The 12,433-nt window shown below is 67.2% G+C and overlaps 2 protein-coding genes across 2 annotated transcripts; both read left to right on the forward strand.

The window, feature by feature from the left end:
• The first annotated feature begins 303 nt into the window (after positions 1-303).
• On the forward strand, positions 304-12,225 carry LOC100229308 (espin). Its single transcript, XM_030289489.4, has 15 exons — positions 304-627; positions 1,427-1,620; positions 3,784-3,970; positions 4,067-4,249; positions 4,332-4,463; positions 4,975-5,194; positions 5,267-5,544; positions 7,077-7,238; positions 7,316-7,490; positions 7,777-7,803; positions 8,943-9,088; positions 9,177-9,458; positions 11,409-11,488; positions 11,569-11,580; positions 11,675-12,225. Exons 1-15 carry the CDS (start codon positions 334-336, stop codon positions 11,820-11,822), a joined length of 2,520 nt encoding a protein of 839 aa, XP_030145349.4. The 5' UTR covers positions 304-333; the 3' UTR covers positions 11,823-12,225.
• LOC140680419 (espin-like protein) lies at positions 9,478-11,402 on the forward strand. The gene has a single exon (XM_072917432.1). The coding sequence runs from the start codon at positions 9,573-9,575 to the stop codon at positions 10,884-10,886; it is 1,314 nt and encodes a 437-aa protein (XP_072773533.1). The 5' UTR covers positions 9,478-9,572; the 3' UTR covers positions 10,887-11,402.
• Positions 12,226-12,433: the final 208 nt, after the last annotated feature.

Raw genomic sequence — 12,433 nt, forward strand, 5'->3', positions numbered from 1 at the left:
ACACCCGTGGGGCCGCTACACAAGGCCGCGGACAGCGGTGCCGGCAGCCGCGAACGGTCCGCCTTGGGATCCACCTGGACTTGCACCTGTCCCGGTCCTGGTCCCGTCCGCCGTTCGGCAAAGCGGAGGCCGGGGGCAGCGGCGCGGGGGTCCCGAGCAGCGGTCAATCGCCGCGCCGTCGGGCGGGGCGGGCGGAGGGGCGGCCCCGGGGGAGGGAGAGGAGGAGCCGGCGGGGCCGGGGGGCGGCGGGGCGGGAGCGCCGCACAGTGCCAAGCGGCGGCCGGGGCCGCCGGGGCCGCCGCCGGGGCCGCTGGGGCCGGGGCCGCCGCCGGGATGGCGCTGGAGCGGGCGCTGCAGGCGGCGCGACAGGGAGACGTGGAGGCGCTGCGGGGGCTGCGGGCGGCCGGGCTACTGCGGCCGGGGCTGCGGGACGCCCTGGGCGCGTCTCCCGCGCACCACGCTGCCCGCGCCGGTCGCCTCGCCTGCCTCCGGTACCTGGCGGCCGAGGCCGCGCTCCGCGGGGACGCGCGGGCGCGAAACGGGGCCACGCCGGCCCACGACGCCGCCGCCACCGGCAACCTCGCCTGTCTCCAGTGGCTGCTCACGCAGGGGGGCTGCGGCGTGCAGGTGCGAGCGGGATCGCGGGGGGTGGCGGAGGGTCCCTCGGTGGCGCGGGCGGCCGGGGAGGCGTTCCGCGGTCCCGTGTGGGTGGCTGTGGCCGCGGGGAGACGGTCACGCGTGGTGCTTCCAGCTCTGCCGACGGCGAGCCGGGGTCCGTCCTAGCCGGCACGGGCAGGGCTCCGCCGTGCATAGCGGCCGGCATCCGACGGACCCGGAGAGTCTCCGGCATCCCGCAGGGGTTCGGCTGCGAGGGCAGCACATATTCCCCGGGGCTGCCGCCCCCTCCGGGGGTTACACAACGGCGGGACCGCGGCGGTAAGCGGCTTGCCCCGGGGCCGGCCGAGAGTTAAAGACATGTGACGGCCGAAGGAAGAGGAGGCGGCGGGGCTGGGAGCGGAGATTAATCGGGAAGGAAAGGGTCAGCACGCATCGGCGACCTCCTGGCCAGGGGCCAGCGCTACCCGCGCCCCACCGAGCGTGGAGCGTGGACGGGCCGGTGGCACAGCGGGGCTCGGCTGCAAGTTCCCGCAGTTAGAGGCTCCGGTAGAACAAGGGGGGCATTGTGCTGCACTCACTGTGCGGACGCAGGCCTTTGACGGAGGGCAGACGCGTTGGTCCCACGGTCGCTCCAATGCCCTGTGCTCCTGCTCCAGCCCCGCTCCGTACGGACAGGAACTCCACCCTGGCCACCCCACCCGCCCGGAATCAGCTCCGGGCTGGGGAATGGAGCTGCCTGCTGTCCCCAGCCCCCTTGGAGGAAGGGCTTGGTCCCTGGTACTGACGGCCGTCCCACTTCCTCTTGCAGGACACAGACAACTCTGGTGCCACCATCCTACACCTGGCAGCCCGCTTCGGTCACCATGAGGTGATCGACTGGCTCCTCCGCTTTGGAGGCAGCGACCCCACGGCAGCCACCAACACGGGAGCACTGCCCGTCCACTACGCCGCGGTGAAAGGGGATTTCCCTTCCCTGCGACTCCTTTTGGGACACTGCCCCAGGTAACGGCCCCAGCTGCTGGCAGCGAGACAGGGTCTGCCGGAAGGTTGGCACCCACCAGCAGGAGAGGGGCTAGTGGGAGAACAGGGTGCCTGCTGTGGCCCCAACCTTCCCTCCAGCCACTGGGCAAAGTGCCAGCACTGGGGACGAATGCTGCAGCCACCCTGATCCCCTAGCTCCAAGGGCAACGCCGCCACGTTATCAGGCTGGGCAGCCAGCTGTACCTTCTTTATGGCCCAGAAAGAAAGGGAGAGGAGGAGAGGGGCGAGCGCTGGCAGAAATATTGTCACTGGCCGCTGAGTCGGCTCCTGGCGCGGGGCGATAACACAGCCGCCTTTGTCCGCCCTCTGTTATGTAAATGGATTAGGCTGACCGCCGAGGAGAGGCTGCTCCCCGCTCCGGAGACGACCTTTCCGCTTGCCCAGGTCCGTGGGCATTGCTGGGCATGGCAGCCTCTCTCAGACGGCTCCGTGGCGGCAGCATCCCCGCTTTTCCCCCCGAGCGGTACCCGGAGCCGGGCTGGTCCCCGGGTTACGTGGCATAGCAGCCCACAGGGCCCGCGATGCCGGGCCTCGCCACGAGGCTGCAGCAGGTGATTAGGTGGCCGCTAATCCGATTTCCTGTGGTGGGCAGAGGCCACTAGAAATAACCCACAGACCCGGCCAAAGCGGAGCCGGGGGGATGCGCTGTTGCTCCACATTGTCCCTGGAAGGCTCCAGGGTTGTGGATGAGACGGATTGCACAGCTCTCCCACATCCATGGAGTCCTGAGGCAGCGGGATGTGAACCAGCACTCAGCACCCCTCTGTCTCTGGGTGCCACAACATCTTTTTCTCCAGGCAGGGCCACAGAGATCCCTGGATCCCATGGCACTTACTGGCCAGAGCTGTCCCAGCCCCAGTTCTTTATCTCCTTGCCCCAGGTGTGCCAGCTTAGCCCTGAGCACTTCTGGGATTAACCCCTGCAGCCCAAGCCCAGCCCCAAACCAGTCACTGCTCCTGCTCGATGCCCGCTGTGTCAGCCCAGGTGTGGCACGGCTTCGCATTGCCTTTCACGCTGCTTGCCGGGGTTGTTCCGCTGCTGTCACCGCCTTCCCCCTGAATTATTTAGGGCTGGCCTTGCTCCCAGCCCCGCGCCTGCCCGGAGGCTCCGTTACAGCCCCGAAATCCAATCCCTGGTGCCGCTGCGGGATGCTGGCTCTCCCAGCCCACCTTCGCATCAGCCCACAGGGCCCCCTGGCAGCCGGCGGCCCAGCATGGGGTCTCAGCCATCTGGCAAAGCAGTTTACTGGTGGTGCCCAAGTGGCTTAACCCCTTCCCAATTACTGAGAAATGGCAATCAGGGACTGCCCCCGTGCCTGTGCTCCCGCTGCCTCCAGCTCCCACGCAGGGCTGTGCCCGCCTGGCACTCCTGGACCGCGGGGCAGGCACGCAGTGGCACGGCACGCAGGGCACAGCGGGAAGGGAGTGCTGGCCACAGCCCGTCTCACGGTTACAGGGATCAATTATTTAGGGCCTGCGATCGTTGCGATAAGAGAGCAGAGTATTTATTGCTCTTCCTTTTTTAAATATTCAACAGGGTTTTTTTATGGAGCACTTAATAAAACAGCTTCCTGTGGGGTCAGGAGGCGGGATGCGGGATGTGGGATGCAGAATTTGGGTCTATGGGGGATGTGGGATTCAGGATTTGGGTTGCACAGTTTGAGATACACAGTTCAAGACGAGAGACACAAGGATGCCAAGGCCTTTTGGAGCAGTGAGGGGACACCAGCACCCAGCAGCTGTGCCAGGCACTGCCATGGTGCAAGTTGGCCTTTCCCTGCTGGCTCCACAGCCGGTGCTCTGTAAGCAGCTTACTTTAAAATACGACTAAATTGCAGTGTCCAAAAACAGCCAGAGGAAGGAGCTTAGCCTAAGCAGGCTGATTAACTTAGTGACCTCCCGCTGCATCTGCAGCCACCGCAGCAGCACAGGGACCTATGGGAAGCCATGGGGTGGACAGCTCCCAGCCCTGGCACTGCCCTGCCTGCCCGCAGCTGTTTCCCCTGCACCTGCCCGTGTTCCTTGTGTCTCACAAACCCCCATGTCCCTGTGTCCTGCCTGTCCCCTGTCCCAGCCCTGGCAGTAGCTGTGGCCACATGTGACGGGCGCTGTGCCCCACTTGCAGTACGCTGAGTGCCCAGACCAAGACGGGGGCTACCCCGCTGTACCTCGCCTGCCAGGAAGGCCACCTGGAGATCATCCAGTACCTGGTGCAGGATTGTGGGGCTGACCCCCACGCGTGTGCTTATGACGGCATGACCCCACTGCACGCCGCCGCCCAGATGGGCCACAACACTGTCATCGTATGGCTGGTAAGCGCTGTCCAGGCACGGCACGGCACGGTGGCACGGCGCGGTGGCACAGCACGGGGCACTGAGCCCCAGTGCTCAGCCCACCTGCATACACAGATGAGCTTCACGACGGTGAGCCTATCGGAGCGGGACGCCGAGGGGGCCACGGCCATGCACTTTGCCGCCAGCCGTGGCCACGCCAAGGTGCTGAGCTGGCTGCTGCTGCACGGCGGGGAGATCACTGCCGACGGCTGGGGCGGCACGCCGCTGCACGATGCTGCTGAGAATGGCGAGCTGGAGGTGGGTGCTGGTGGCCAACAGGGTGTCAGGTCAAGAGGGGGCCCTTCCTTCCAGCCCTGCCATGCACCCCCACTCTCCCCAGTGCTGCCAGATCCTGGTGGTGAACGGTGCCGACCTCAGCATCCGTGACCAGGATGGCTACACGGCAGCTGACCTCGCCGACTACAATGGCCACAGCCACTGCGCCCAGTACCTGCGCACCGTGGAGAACATGGTACGGCGGTGCCCAGGGATGAGGGCGTGGGGAGCACACAGGGAGCACGCAGGGCCTCACCACCCCCTAAAAGCCAGGGAATCTCAGAAACACGGAAAGCTGGACAAGACAAACTCAGGTCTGAACCAATGTGGTTAATCAAGCGTTCTCCGTTTATTCAAGATAAGGTGGTAGTTTATATAAGCTTCTACATAGTTTACAAAAACAAAGACACTCTGATTGGTAGGCTAACATTGTTTACCTTTTCCTTAAAATGGCCTACACCTTACACTATAAACCTATACTAATTCACACCCAGACAACCCAGTGGTCCCCATCACACCTTAAGACTATTTATATCTGCGCCACAAGCTCTGAATTTCTAACTGCGTCAGAGGCTTGAAGGCCCACAAGGCCCAAATCTGAGGCCTAGTCTGGAGTAGCTCAAATCTCATAACTCATGTCCTCTTTCTCTCAAAAATGCTGCAACAACCCCCTCTCCTGCTGCCTGACCCCACGGCTGTGCCAGCAGAGCGTGGAGCACCGCGTGCTGTCACGAGACCCCTCGGCGGATGGGGAATGCCGACAGCCTGACTCGGGCATGTCATCGCCCAACACCACGGCGTCGGTGCCCCAGGCGCGCTTCGAGGTGGGCTCCCCTGCCAGCACCCTCTCCAACTACGACTCCTGCCACTCCAGCCAGTCCAGCACCGGGGAGAAGAGGGGTGGCCCCCCAGGGGTCCCCGCCGCCCGTGAGTGCGGGGCCAGGGGGCGCGGGGCGGGGGGTGCGGGTCCAGCCCCCCCTGACCCCCTGCCCTGCGCAGGGGTGCCTGAGCCGGCGTTGGCGGACATGCAGGCGTACATGGACATGCTGGACCCCGAGATGCGGCCACGGGGCCGGGGCCCAGCGGGCGAGGGTCCCCCGCCGCCACCACCCCCTGCCTTCCCCCCACCACCACCCCCACCCCCAACCACCCGGCCACCCCCGCCACCCCCTGGCTACCCTGCACCTGCGCCCCCCGCTGCCCCCCACACCGCTGACATCTACGTGCGGGCCAAGAACAACCTGCGGCATGTGGAGAGCCAAGCGCTGCGCCGAGAGGTACGGCCCCATGCACCGTGTCCCCTGCACCACGCCCCATACACAGCTCAAGGGACATACCACTCGGGAGGGACACACCACCAGGCACCCATCCCCGTTTGTTTGAGCAGTTGTTGCCTGCACTGGGAGGGGACAGTCCCAACTGAAGGCCACATGCCTGCAGCACTGGCATGCACTGGGGGAGGGCTAGGGCTCAACCATCAGCAAGGATGCAGCAAGCTGAGGCCTGTGATGCTCTGGTAGCTCCACGGCACTGGGTGGGCCCACTCCACCGCTGCACCGGCTGGGGCACCGGCAGCATATGCCATGGCAGCCGCGCCCATGCTGCCCGGTGACACCACAGGCACCGTGCCGAGCTGGGCGTGGGCAGCTGCGCAGGCAGTAACCCGAGCGGCCGGCTCCGGTGTCGCCCGCGCCACAGGTGTCGGGTGGCACAGCCAGCGCTGCCAGGAGCTGAGAGGGCTCAGCCAGGCGTGCACAGGTAAGAGGGGTGCAGCCCTCCATGGCGGGCTGGGGGGGCATAAGGATGCAGTAGGTTTGGGGCCGCCCTGACCCCTTACCATGACTTGCGCCACCTCTGGGGACAGGATTCTGGGCATGGTCAGAACACTGGCAGAGCTCAATGCTCTGGGGGACAGGGCACCTGGGATGGGTGTCTCAGCAGGGCAGTGTGTGCCAGGCATGTGATGGGCTCAGGACCCCACAGTGCTCGCTGTGCACAGCCTTGGCTCTTTAGTGCTTACCGGAGTAATGGACTGCCTTGGGGAGGTGTGGGTGTGTGGTAGAGTGGTGCCACAGTGGTGCGGGTGCCCTATGAAATGGGACTCAGCAGCACAGATCCTTGTGCCCAACCAGATCTGGGACTGCTAGAGTGGGAGCCAGGCTTGGCACAACTCCCATGGCAGCTGGAGTAGGAAGCACCAAGCTGACGTTTGTTGACTTAGCTGGAGCTGCTGGCGGTGGCGGCGAGCACCCGGGCTCACCATGAAAATGCCGTGGGTGGAGGTGGCATACGGGGAAATGCAAATAGAGGGGCCCCCAGCAAGGGGAGCAGGGCTATGCCACGGTGGCACCCCAAACCCAGGGAGTAGGCACAGCCCCCTGCAGCACAGCACTCGGCAGCACAACTCGCAAAGCCGCTGTGGAATGTGCCGGGGTGAGCTGAGGCTGCGCTGCTTGAGAGCCCTGTTCAGAGGGAGGTTTGGAACCGGGCCCCAGCCCCGCGCCGGATAAGCTTCCTGTAATTCCTGGGGCTCGGCGCTCCTGTTCCCAGCGGGTTATCCCGGGGGAGGCTTGGACAGGATCCTGGGCACAGGCTATGGGGTCACAGTGCCAGGCACTGATGCCGCATGCTGCCAAAATGGCACACAGCCCCTGGCAGAGCCGTTTGCCGAACAGACCCCAGGGCACGCACCTCTTGTCCGTCCCAGCTCTCCATCTGCCCCACGGCAAACCGCTGGCACGGTCCTACTCCACCACAGCCCTGCAGCATAGCCGGGCACGGCAGTGCTGAGGTGGGCTCCCCATTGCAGCTGGCATCGCGTGAAAGCAGTCCCGAGGGCCTGCGCCGGGCCGACTCCAGCAGGCGGTCAAGGAATTTCGGCAAGCAGCCGAGCACCGGTGACTACTACAAGCACCTGGGGCACGTTGTGGCCGAGCAGACAGGCCCCCAGCGAATGGCGCACACCGAGGAGGTGAGCCCCGCTCCGCGAGCCTGTGCACAGCTCAGCGGCACCGGCACCGAGCGACGCCCGCCCATGCTCCCTTTCAGACATCACCCATCTCGGCGGACACCATGAGCAATGGGGAGAGCAAGTCTGGTGCCGAGCTGCCGCCTCCACCCCCGCCCCCACCGCTGCCCGACACCTCCTGCCCGACACCCCCACCGCCGCCCCCACTCGCCGAGACTCCCGCTGGCCCCCGCCGCTCCTCCTCGTCTACGGGAAGTAAGTGGCAGGGTGCCGGGTGGGCACGGGGAGTGATCCTGGGCACTGTCTCTTGGCTGCACTGTGGCTTTGACCTCCTTGGCTCGTCTCCTCCCGCGGCACTCGGGCCGCGCGGCTCCTGACAGCCTCTCTGTCCTTCTCTCCTCCGGTGTCGGCGCGGGGGCCCCCACGCCCGCTCGCCCCTGCCTGCTCTCACTGCTGGCCGCTTCTCTTCTCTCTTGTCTCGCGGTGGCCAAATCCTTCCTCTGCCGCGCGCCCCGCGCCGCCTCTCTGCTTCTCTCCCTAGGAGGAAAGGCGCTCAGGCAGATGAAGAGTAAGTACCGCGGCCCCACTCTCCTCCCTGCTCAGGGGGCGCGGGGCACAACCGGCGAGGGCAGCCGCGGGGCACCGACGCCGCTGGGGCCGTGCCCTGCCCTCGCTGCGCGTCGCCGGTCGGCGGCGGCACGCGGGGAGCCCCGCGCCGGTGCGGGGCTGCCGAAGGCGGAGGCAGGGCTGGCGGGGCCCCGCACACAGAGCCCTTTGTTCGCGCTCAGCCGGCCGGCGTGACCCCGCCACGTGAGCGCACCGGCCGCTCCCCCGCCGCTGAGCGCAGCCGCCGGGCTTGGCCGCCGCTCGCCGTCCGCTTTATTAGCGCCGGCTCCCGGGACCGGGGGGTCTCAGCCGGCGCTGGATGGCAGCGGGCACGTCCCGCTGGGCCCTCAGCACCCGCAGCCCTCTGGCTGTGGCGTGGCGCAGCCGAGCGGAGCGAGCTGCGGGCGCCGGCGGCGGGCAGGGGGCTTTGCCTTGGCGCGGTACCATGGCCCGTTAGGGACTCACGCATGGCTGGCACGGACGGTGGGTGCTCGCGAGGCGGGTGGCGTGAGCAGTGGGAAGAGCATCCCCCGGGTGCCGGTGCCATGCAGCCCTTTGGGCACCGGGCTGGCAGGGAGTCTGGCTCAGGCTGTCGGTGATCGCTGCCGGCAGCTGTCGGGAATGTAAGGGCCATCCCGCAGCGACAGCGCTGCCACCGGCCACGGAGCCATCCCTCCAGAGGCACACTTCTGTTGCAACATAGTGCCTCGGGGGCATGGAGCGGCACTGGGGCTGGGGCCAGGCTGGGACCCTTGCAGCTGAATGCTGCGGTGCTGCTGCAGCAGAGTGCTATGGACCCTGTAAGCTGCTGTTGGGAGTGCTGGTCTTACAGATCTGTGGAGCTGGGGTGCCAGGCTATTGAGTGCTGGGGGTGGCTCCTCTGGGGTCTGATGGACCCAGGAGTTTGGTGATGTGCTGTGGACCTGTGAGCCGGGTGTCTGGATGCTGCTTCAGGGGTGTTCCAGGGGCTCCTGGAAGGCACGGAGGGGGGCAGTCAGCCAGCCACTCCTCCACTCCCCTACTCTGCAAGTTGCTGGGGGATTGACAGGAGCAGGGAGATTGTGCTGGCAGGGTGCTTACTGCCCTTCTGCCTCCCTTCAGGCACCAAGTCCTTCAACATGATGTCCCCCACCGGCGACAACTCGGAGCTGCTGGCCGAGATCAAAGCTGGGAAGAGCCTCAAGCCAACGCCACAAAGCAAAGGCTTCACCACCGTCTTCTCCGGCAGCGGCCAGGCAGGGGCCAACGTAGGTGGTGATGGGGGCCAGGGGAGCCGGTGGCACGGCACAGCACAGCACGGCAAGTGCCCACCGCCCTCCCTCCCTCCTTCCACAGGCAGAGTCGCCAGTGTCCTCCCCGTCACCCACCAGGACGCCCACCCCGCCGGCCACCCCCGAGGCTGCTGGGCCACCACGCTGCCTGGCAGGGGGCTCGCCAGAGCCAGTGCTGAACGGAAGCTCGCCGGTGCCAGCAGCAGGCGCTGGGGCAGCGGTGGAGGTGGAGGCGCTGGTGCCCAGCCAGGACGAGCACGGTCGGCCCATCCCCGAGTGGAAGCGGCAGGTGATGGTTCGCAAGCTGCAGCTCCGCATGCAGGAGGAAGAGGAGCAGCGGCGCAAGGTAGGGGGGGTCCCACGTGCTGCGGCGGCGAGCGCGGCGCGGGCATGGCCCAAGCAGCTCAGGACCTGGCGAGACGGCGTGCGTGGCATTTGGGCTGGGCACCACCCTACCTGCATGCAGGGGAGTCATACCCCGGGGATGCCACACACGGCGGCAGTGGCACGAGGTGCGTGCGGCACGGCCTCAGGAGCCCCTTTGCCCTCTTTCCCGCCGCAGCCTGGGAACCGCTCGCCGCCCCTTTACCGGCGCGGGTCACCTGCCCGCGGGGGCTTACCGGGACCCGCCGGGCAGCCGATGCGGGAGGAGGACATGCAGCACCTGGAGAGGCAGCTGGGGAGCCTGCGGGTGATGCACGAGGCGCAGCTGGGGCAGCCGCTTCCAGGGGGGCCGGAGGAGGAGCTGCTGCCACTCGTGCCGCTCTCTGCCCCCCCAGCACCCCAGCGCTTCGCCCTCGCCCACGAGGACGCGCCTGCCCCGAGGGGCCGGGAGGGCACCGGGCCGGGGGGAGCAGCGGGCAGCCCCGGTGCCCAGCACGACGCCCGGCGTGAGATCCTGGGCTGCGGTGTCTCTGTCCGCAGCCTCAAGGCCAACTACGAGGGGCCAGGGGCACCCCCTGCACCTCCCCCCAGGGTCACTAAGTGCAAAAGGGTGCAGCCCCCTGGTAGCACCCGCCGGCCCATTCTGGAGGAGGAATATGGGGACGGGGCGCTGCGGAGGAGCAGGCCAGCGCTGCCAGAGCCGAGCAGGCCGCATGAACGCACCAAGGGCTGCAAGGAGCGCGCCGTCTTCCTCTTCCTGGAGCACTGGAAGAAGCGGGCACTGGCGGCAGTGCCTGGGGAGGAGCGGCCACGGCGGCCGGGGAGGCGGCGGCCGGCAGCGGGGCGGCTGTTGGCCCGCTGGAGGAGTGTTGCCCGCCGGGTCCCAGGGCGGCAGATCCGGCGGCTGAGCCGCGCCACAGTGCTCTACTGGCCCCAACACTTCCTGCCCCACGTCGGCAGCTCGCCCATGCCCCACGACAGCCTCCCGCTCGACCTCTTCATGCTGGGCTACTTCCAGCTGCTGGAGATGCCCCTCAGCCCTGAGGAGCGGCGCTTCCGCCACCTCCTCTGCTACGAGATGTTTGACCGCCTGGGCAGCCACAGCTGGCACCGCGTCCGCCGCTTCCACCGCACCGTGCTGGAGCAGGTCGAGGCTGGCCACCGCCACTGGCTTGACGGCTTTGAGGACCTCGTGCAGGAGTTTTTTGGAGATGACCCTGTGGCAGTGGTAGAGAGCCTGCCAGAGCCCCCCGCCATGGCCCCGGAAGGGCAGGGGGCAGCAGTGCCAGTACCAGAGCTGGGAGAGTTCAGCGAGGAGGACGTCTGCCGCTTCATTGACCGCAGCTTCTCCTTCTGGAAGGAGAAGGAGGCAGAGATGTTCGACACCTGAGTCCAACAGGATGCTGCAGGCTGTGCCAGTGGTGTGGCATGGGGCAGCAGCAAGCTCAGGGGACAGCTGTGGGCTGTGGCCTGCCTCTGTGGCTCGTGGTGCGGCCCAGCTTGGCAGAGGGCTGGGTGCTGTTCTGCGCGGCCCCGGGCCGAGGTTGCAGTGTGTGCCGCTTGCCGTGGCTGTGTGTTGTGTGGGAGGTGCAGCGGCGGGGCTGCGCTCCCCTCTGGTGTGGCGTTTGCGGTGCCGGGGCAGTGTGGGCCCCCGCGTGTCGTGCAATAAAGCTGCGGTGTGCTGCAAGGGCTGGCCACGCCACACGCTCCTTCCTCCTCCCGGCGCCGGTGGAAGGTGGGCAGTGAGGGGCGCATCGGCGAGCCACGTTCTGGTGAACCCCGCGGGCATCGTGCCAAGGAGGGCGCTGCCACAAGGACGCGGTGCCGCGCCCCAGGATGATGCTGCGGCCCCAGGGTGCCGGCTGTGAGGGCGGGCTCCCGGCAGTGCCGGTGACTCGGCTGTCTGTTGCAGGAGAAGGAAGAGGAGGCGCGCCTGGCCAGCATGCCGGCCTGGAGGAGGGACATCCTGCGCAAGAAGCTGGAGGAAGAGAGGTGAGCCAGGGTCGGGGGATGCCGCACCAGCCGGTCGCTCCCGCGGCTCTGCTAACCCACTCTTCCCTTTGCCTTCGCAGGGAGCAGAAACGGTGAGTGCCGTAAGCCCCTTCCCCGGGTGGGCGGGCACGGCGGTTCCCGCGGCTCTGGTGACCGCGGCGCCCCGTGCCCTCTGCTGCTAAGCAGGAAAGAGCAGGAGAAGCTGAAGCGGGAGGAGGAGGAGAAGGAGAAGGAGCAGTCGGAAAAGCTAAGGACTCTCGGGTACGATGAGACAAAGCTGGCGCCCTGGCAGCGACAGATCATCCTCAAGAAGGGGGACATAGCCAAGCACTAGCCACACCTCATCCTGGCTCTTCGCAGCAGGAGGAGACTGGCAGGTCCTCCCATGGACCGCGACATGCTTCGGCACCCTCCTCCTGCCGTGGACGGCCACATAGCCCAACCCAGAGAAGCCCCCTCCACCGCCCCAGGCACCCGTAGCCCCCCGTACCCACACATCCCGCTGCCGCCAGCCCACCGCTGCCCCGTGCTGCCCGTGGCAAAGCGAGCTGCGTGGCGTGGGACACGCTCCCTGGCACTGCCCGGCTCGGCCGGGCTCACCGCACGCCCCGCTGGCACCACTCGCCCTTGCAGCGCGCTCGCCCTCATCACTGCCCCTACAAAGCCGCTCAAGGCCAGCTTCCGGCTCACCTCTGCCCAGACCGCCTGCCTTTCCAGCGATTAAAACAATAAACCCCGCCAGCAGTGCCCCGCGCCTTCCTGGGGCTCCCCACGCCATCCCCCACCCACGCCACGCTCGCTGACAGCGGTGCCTCCTCACCAACATCACCACAGCCACCCCCAACACCCACACCGCCTGCATCTCTGCCAGCACCCACATTCCCCGTGTCACCTGTGGTGGCCACATCGGCGCTGCTGGTCCTGAGGCCAGCACTGCCCCGGTGT

The sequence above is a fragment of the Taeniopygia guttata genome, chromosome 21 (assembly GCF_048771995.1).
Source record: "Taeniopygia guttata chromosome 21, bTaeGut7.mat, whole genome shotgun sequence".
NCBI classification, from domain to species: domain Eukaryota; kingdom Metazoa; phylum Chordata; class Aves; order Passeriformes; family Estrildidae; genus Taeniopygia; species Taeniopygia guttata.

What these genes read in the sequence shown, in the direction of transcription:
- LOC100229308 (XM_030289489.4), top strand. Translation starts at nt 334, where the DNA reads ATGGCGCTGGAGCGGGCGCTGCAGGCGGCGCGACAGGGAGACGTGGAG. An exon ending in CTGAGAATGGCGAGCTGGAG is followed by an intron (nt 4,250 to 4,331) that starts GTGGGTGCTGGT and finishes CACTCTCCCCAG; the next exon opens with TGCTGCCAGATCCTGGTGGT. An exon ending in CTCCTCCTCGTCTACGGGAA is followed by an intron (nt 7,491 to 7,776) that starts GTAAGTGGCAGG and finishes TTCTCTCCCTAG; the next exon opens with GAGGAAAGGCGCTCAGGCAG.
- LOC140680419 (XM_072917432.1), top strand. Translation starts at nt 9,573, where the DNA reads ATGCAGGGGAGTCATACCCCGGGGATGCCACACACGGCGGCAGTGGCA.